The sequence below is a fragment of the Agrilus planipennis genome, unplaced genomic scaffold (genome assembly GCF_000699045.2).
Source record: "Agrilus planipennis isolate EAB-ADULT unplaced genomic scaffold, Apla_2.0 scaffold43, whole genome shotgun sequence".
Classification (NCBI taxonomy): Eukaryota; Metazoa; Arthropoda; class Insecta; order Coleoptera; family Buprestidae; genus Agrilus; species Agrilus planipennis.
The window spans coordinates 92,309-99,813 of NW_020438914.1; the positions used below are offsets into that span (position 1 = coordinate 92,309).

A 7,505-nucleotide genomic window follows, 5' to 3' on the forward strand; every position below is an offset into this window, starting at 1 on the left:
GGTTAGGTTAGGTTAGGTTAGGTTAGCTTAGCTTAGATTGTGCTGGATTGACTTGGGTTGGATTGTATTATGTTTTATCATGTTAGATTGGTTTATTAAGGAAGGGAAAGTACGGCAAGGTGGCATGGCGCAAGTTTGACCGGGTCAGGTTAGGTTAGGTTAGCTTAGATTGCGCTGGATTGTGTTATATATGGTATATATCAGATATATGTTACATTTATAAAGTAAGATAGTTATAATATTTAGTTTAAGCAAGCATTCCCTAACTATGTTATTTCATATGTTCAAGCATAGAAGTAGTGGTCGTTTAAAATGGCGCTACCTAATCAGCGAGGAATAAGCGGGAATTAACAAGGAAAAGTGCGGGAAGGCAGTCTCCCGTTGTCGTCGTTGTTAGTCAGTCGTGTCGTTGTCTTATGCCTTGTTCTCGTTTGTGTATATTACTGTTAGTCGTCCATACTTGTAAATATTGTATATTGTGTAAATAAACTGTTTAAACCACCAGAGTATTAGTTAGTCCGGAATAGTGTATATTGTGTGCAAGTCAAATACATAGCAGTTTGGCGACGAGGATTTTGTCGAACCGCGTGGGTACCATACAAAAGAAAATCAAGTGTCAGCTTCCTTTAAACTATAAGAACATTAGTATAGTGCGTGTGTATACATATTTTCGTCCTTTGTTTTAATACTCGAATTTAAGTTAAGTATCCGTAAGATACAATAAGAGAAAATTGGAACAAAGAATCAACAGTTATTCATAAAAAATGGTGGACAACGGAAATGGAAGCAATGGAGAAGCCACCTTCAGCAACGTGGTTTTTCAGCCAATATATTCATCTCTAAAGCATTTTCAGCCTAATGATATGTCGTTTTCCAGTTGGTTAGAACTCTGATGAGTTTTGCCTCATCAATGGCATTGAAGATGAAATACCACATGTGGAGGGCCAAGTAATACCACCACATAACCAGAAGAGGGCGTTATTTTTGTCCTATATATAGATTCTTTGGGCTATCTATTTAAAGATGGGAACAACCGTTTGAAATAATTCATTGCTACCAACTGCTCACGCCGGCACACTCGCGCCTCACGGTTGGTAGCAGAAGTTTGTACTGAACGGCCACATCACTCCCTCCCTAGCGACCTAGTGCATTCACTCGGGAACGATATTTTCTTCTTTCGGGTGTACGTCTTCTTGGGTTGGTCCCCTAGACTAGGAAATAGATGTAAAACTCGCGAGATTATGACGATACCAGTGACATCTAAGTTTACCCCACATTAGTAGCCGATATATATATATATAAATGGTACTGGCAAAGAAAACTTCGAATTTCACTGCCATCTATACATCAAACTATGAAGCGTAACCAAAGGCGCGCATTTCAAAATTACACCAAATTTTATTTTTTTTTGTTTTAAATGGAAATTGAAAAAAAAAAAAAAAAAAAAATTAACAAATTTAATAACAAAGTATAAATGCAGTAATAAATATAATTAGCACAATATACGAGTAAATAGCAAACATCAATTAATTAAAATATAGATACTAATACAGGTATATTTGTATGAACAAAGAAATTGTTCTTTACCTAATTTAGTACTGCTTCCTGCTTCTACAGGGGGTGCTAACGATTCAGAAACTGCAGAAATACTAGCTTCTGTATTGTCCATTGGGAGTGTACTTTCTATAACAAATAATTATATATGTTTTGGATATTTGAAACTGTTATCTGCATAACTACCTGCAGTTGAAACAATTCTTCTTTTCCCGTCATATGTTTTCACTGGATGCAGTACTTTTTCATCTTTTAATGGGGCAATTCCGTCTGCTTCTATTCCTCTACCAGAAGAAGTTCTACAAAACATTTTTTTTTAGAACTTAAGTTTCACAACAACAAATTACAATACCTGCCACTTTCGTTGAAACCGCTGTTACTTCAGGAAAATGGAAAGCGGCTTCTTGACCTTTAACTCCTGCAGGAGCTGTATAATCTATTTCAAATTAATTTGACCCCGTAATAGTGTAGACTGTACATCACGGTTTTTCTGTGTTGGGCAGAAAACATCCTTTCTTTACTTATTGTAAAGCATGATTGAAGTACTTAATATATTACTTACTTTCAGGATAGGTAAAAGTACTTTTCACAAAAATTTTAAAATATTACAAGTTGTGAAACTACTCACTATTGCTCAATAACGCCACAACTACTGGGGAATTCCTCCGATAATCGCAACCGCCGTCGCATCATCTGTTGTCGTTTCAGTAAAATGTATGTCGCCTAGTATGTCGGTAATGTCGATTTTGGTAATTTAAAAAATTTAAAAACTTACGTGGGGTAAACTTAGGTGTTGCTCGCGCTCGATATTTCATACCCTGGTTGGTCCATTGCCGTGTCCCATTGCTCTGGAATTGGTGTTTCAGGTACATCGTCTTGGGCTGAGGTAGTGCCGTCGTTTTTTGTTTCATAAGCGGGTTTAAGTCTCTCTATAGACACTGACTTCACTTCACCATTGATATTAATTTTGAACACTCTGTCATTGACCCCGTTGAATCACTTGGTAAGGTCCGGAGTACGGTGGTTCAAGTGGTTTTTTTACTCCATCAACTCTTAAGAATACATGTGAGCAGCTGTGCAAGTCTTTAAGTATGAATACTCGAGCTTTCGTATGATGAGCAGTTGGAGTTGGTCTGATGCTTCTCATGTACTCTCTGAATTTTTCGACAAAAATTTGTGGATCTGCTAGCATGTCCTGATTCACGAAAAATTCGCCAGGAACACGCAGCGTTGTACCGTACAGTAATTCTGCTGGCGAGGCCTTTAAATCTTTTTTAACACACGTGCGAAGTCCCAGGAGCACAGTTGGTAGACGCCGAGTCCAAGGAACTTGCGGATGACACATGAAGGCTGCTTTTAGAGTTCGATGCATGCGCTTTACCATTCCATTGGAAGCTGGATGGTAAGGAGTTGTTCTAATACGTGAACCGCCAACTAGTCTTGCTATTGAAGTGAAAAGGGCTGACTCGAATTGAGTGCCTTGATCAGAAGTGATTGATAATGCTGTACCGTAGCGACAAATCCAATTATCAAAAAAAGCAGTTGCTACTTTATCTGCAGTCATATCTTTAATAGGTACGGCTTCTGGCCACCGAGAAAACCTGTCTACCATTGTGAGACAATAGGGGAAGGTGGTCTGAGACGGCATACTGTCTGAGATGGCATAGCAGCAATATTTTCGCCGTTTGTAGTCCGGTGGCGCCCCTATACACACAGATACATCGCCGATAGAAACTCGTTCCGACCGGCCGCATCGACAGTGCGTGCGGACGATCGAGCGGAGCGCACGTCGGTTTTTGTAAAACAACCTCTCTTAAAATCTTGTTTTTAGTGAAGAAAAAGTCAGATTCCTGCTGTTGTACGAAAGCTAACAGGTAGGTAACTGCCAATATTGTTTTTAGATCTAAGTGTGACAAATATGTAGCTTGAAATATTAGACTAACTTGAAGAATGAAAGAGTTGCCACTTGTTTTCTAAATTAAGTACCTGTCAGATGAGACGGCATAGGGTATATGCCATCTCACCCAGTATGTATGCCATCTCATGTTTGCACCTTCAGACGTCACTGACCAGACCTCCCAGTCTCAAGCCGAAGCTGAGGCAGAACCTTCTGCACCTGTGAGCTCTCAGATAAACGATGAAAACGAGGCTGGGCTTTCAGTACCTGTAAGCTTTGAGACAAATGATCCAAACGAACCAGGGCCTGCACCGTCGAAAAGTTCTCAGACAAGTGACCCAAATGAAGCAGGGCCTTCAACGCCGGAGAGTTCTCATACAAGAGACCAAGCCGAAGCAAGGCCTTCAGCGCCTCAGAGCTCTCAGACAAATAACCAAACCGAAGCAAGGCCTTCAGCGCCTGAGGGCTCTCAGACAAATGAACAGACTGATGCAGGGCCTTCAGTACCAGTGAGCTCGCAGACAAATGTCCAGACCGATGGAGAACCTTCAGATCCAAAGAGCTCCCAATCTAACAATCGAACTGAAGCAACTTTAACGATTGCAGATATATCTCCATTGCCCAAATGTTCGCAAACGAAAAGATTTGTGAACCGTAAGAAAGGCAAATTCGGAATACTGAATTCATCTCCAGATATAACACAACTAAAAGCTATTGTAGCTGAAAAAAACGCAGAAGCTTCAAGAAAGTCTGCTCGTAAAACTAAAAAAAGAATCGTGTTGGCAGAATCAGGTGACGAGGAAGAACCATTCGCCTCGGACGATGAAGATCCATCCTGCATTTATTGCATGGAGCCTTGGAGCCATTCCCGACCCAAAGAATGCTGGCTTCGATGTCAAATCTGTCGTCGATGGTGCCACGCAGAGTGCATTGGATTACCAAAAACGTCAAAACCTGTCATTTGTGATATTTGCAAGTAAAACGGTGATTTGGATGAGTACTGTTAATTGTATGCCATCTTACCCATAGGGGTTGGGTGAGATGGATTTTCAAGACTTTTTTAAAAATGATTGTTTTCCAAAGAAATAGTAATTTGTGTTCATTTTGTTCAATTATTCTAAGAAGATAATAAACCTTTATTTTACATAGATGGGCTATTTATTTCAATTAAGTTACAAGATTCCTAAAAATTCATTTTTTCGAAATCTATGCCATCTCAGACCACCTTCCCCTACCAAACGGTTTGTAACTGCGAGTTTTTGATGTTATTAATCTCTGAAAATGATGACTCGCAGGCATAGGTTGATGAAAACATTATTAAAATATCATATGCCAGCTTTTTCAAAAAATTAAATGTGTTTGTTATNGTGCGAAGTTCCAGGAGCACAGTTGGTAGACGCCGAGTCCAAGGAACTTGCGGATGACACATGAAGGCTGCTTTTAGAGTTCGATGCATGCGCTTTACCATTCCATTGGAAGCTGGATGGTAAGGAGTTGTTCTAATACGTGAAGCGCCAACTAGTCTTGCTATTGAAGTGAAAAGGGCTGACTCGAATTGAGTGCCTTGATCAGAAGTGATTGATAATGCTGTACCGTAGCGACAAATCCAATTATCAAAAAAAGCAGTTGCTACTTTATCTGCAGTCATATCTTTAATAGGTACGGCTTCTGGCCACCGAGAAAACCTGTCTACCATTGTGAGACACTAGGGGAAGGTGGTCTGAGACGGCATACTGTCTGAGATGGCATAGCAGCAATATTTTCGCCGTTTGTAGTCCGGTGGCGACCCTATACACACAGATACATCGCCGATAGAAACTCGTTCCGACCGGCCGCATCGACAGTGCGTGCGGACGATCGAAGCGGAGCGCACGTCGGTTTTTGTAAAACAACCTCTCTCAAAATCTTGTTTTTAGTGAAGAAAAAGTCAGATTCCTGCTGTTGTACGAAAGCTAACAGGTAGGTAACTGCCAATATTGTTTTTAGATCTGAGTGTGACAAATATGTAGCTTGAAATATTAGACTAACTTGAAGAATGAAAGAGTTGCCACTTGTTTTCTAAATTAAGTACCTGTCAGATGAGACGGCATAGGGTATATGCCATCTCACCCAGTATGTATGCCATCTCATGTTTGCACCTTCAGACGTCACTGACCAGACCTCCCAGTCTCAAGCCGAAGCTGAGGCAGAACCTTCTGCACCTGTGAGCTCTCAGATAAACGATGAAAACGAGGCTGGGCTTTCAGTACCTGTAAGCTTTGAGACAAATGATCCAAACGAACCAGGGCCTGCACCGTCGAAAAGTTCTCAGACAAGTGACCCAAATGAAGCAGGGCCTTCAACGCCGGAGAGTTCTCATACAAGAGACCAAGCCGAAGCAAGGCCTTCAGCGCCTCAGAGCTCTCAGACAAATAACCAAACCGAAGCAAGGCCTTCAGCGCCTGAGGGCTCTCAGACAAATGAACAGACTGATGCAGGGCCTTCAGTACCAGTGAGCTCGCAGACAAATGTCCAGACCGATGGAGAACCTTCAGATCCAAAGAGCTCCCAATCTAACAATCGAACTGAAGCAACTTTAACGATTGCAGATATATCTCCATTGCCCAAATGTTCGCAAACGAAAAGATTTGTGAACCGTAAGAAAGGCAAATTCGGAATACTGAATTCATCTCCAGATATAACACAACTAAAAGCTATTGTAGCTGAAAAAAACGCAGAAGCTTCAAGAAAGTCTGCTCGTAAAACTAAAAAAAGAATCGTGTTGGCAGAATCAGGTGACGAAGAAGAACCATTCGCCTCGGACGATGAAGATCCATCCTGACACGATAAGCAACCACGTGACCAAGCTAGGGCATCTCGTTTTATTCCAGGCCAGATGTATTTTGTTTTTAATTGTTTGCTCGTTGTCCTGCCGCTTGGATGAGATAAACCGTGAATTGTTTCAAAAGCTGTTTTGCAGAGGTTCTTAGGAATGAATGGTCTAACAATGCCAGAAGAAATATCACAATAAATGAAGACATTTTGTTCAGGATCAACATTGAGACGTTGTAATTTCAATGAAGAGTTAGAATTTTCTAAAAGGTTTTTAAGTTCTTCGTCATCAGCTTGAGCTCGTTGAATCTCTTGTGGACCAAGTACTGTTGGCATGTTAATTTGATTTATCCTTGACAATGCATCTGCCACAATGTTATCTTCACCTTTTACGTAGACTATTTCTGTGCTGAATTGTGATATGAATGACAGCTGTCGAAGTTGACGAGGTGAAGCTTGCTCGGATTTTCTGTGTAATGCATAAACAAGAGGCTTATGATCAGTTTTAGTAATAAATGTACGATCTTCTAGGAAATGTTGGAAAAACTTTATGGCTGAATGAACTGCTAGGAGTTCTCAATCATAAGTGCTGTATTTTTGTTCAGTTGAATTTAGTTTGCTTGAGAATAAGCCTATAGGCTTCCATTGCTGTTCTACGAACTGTTCTAAAACTGCTCCCACTGCCGCGTCAGAAGCATCTGTTCTGAGCACTAAAGGTGCTTTAGGATCTGGAAAAGACATAAGTGTTGCTTCTGCTACACTTCGTTTTCACATCTCGAATGCTTGAATTGTTTGTGACGTCCATGGAACTTTACGTTTATCATTTTTCTTTGAATCTTTGATAAACTCATTAAGAGATGCTTGATGTTTGGCTGCGTCAGGTAAGCATCTGCGGTAATAATTGATTACACCCAGAAATCTTCGTAGCTCTTGAATGGTTTCAGGCTGCTTATAGTTAGTGATTGCTTTAATTCGTTCTGTACGTGGCTGATAACCATATTGGTTGATTGTATAGCCTAGATATTGCACTTGTTCTTGACCAAAAACACATTTGCTGACGTTTATGACTAATTTGTTCTCTCGAAGTCGATGGAAAACTTGCTCTAGCTGATCTTGGTGCTGCTCATGGTTTACACAAAGACAAATTCAAGACCTCTGAAGAGAGAATCAACAAACCTTTGAAATGTCTGTGATGCATTGCGTAACCCGAATGGCATAACAACATATTCATACATACCAAATG

At 40.5% G+C, this 7,505-nt stretch overlaps 1 protein-coding gene and 1 long non-coding RNA gene across 6 annotated transcripts in view; both read left to right on the forward strand.

Moving 5' to 3' along the window:
* LOC108733958 overlaps positions 1-501 on the forward strand; it is a 6,013-nt gene extending 5,512 nt beyond the window's left edge. For 4 of the 5 annotated variants that reach the window (XR_003230938.1, XR_003230939.1, XR_003230936.1 and 1 more), the window contains one exon: positions 290-501. This is a non-coding gene — a long non-coding RNA (uncharacterized LOC108733958). The remainder of the gene's footprint in view (positions 1-289) is intronic. The other variant, XR_003230940.1, reaches the window with a different exon arrangement.
* A 3,085-nt stretch (positions 502-3,586) lies between these two features.
* On the forward strand, positions 3,587-6,289 carry LOC112904175 (proteoglycan 4-like). Its single transcript, XM_025973584.1, has 2 exons — positions 3,587-4,243; positions 6,226-6,289. Exons 1-2 carry the CDS (start codon positions 3,598-3,600, stop codon positions 6,270-6,272), a joined length of 693 nt encoding a protein of 230 aa, XP_025829369.1. The 5' UTR covers positions 3,587-3,597; the 3' UTR covers positions 6,273-6,289.
* Positions 6,290-7,505: the final 1,216 nt, after the last annotated feature.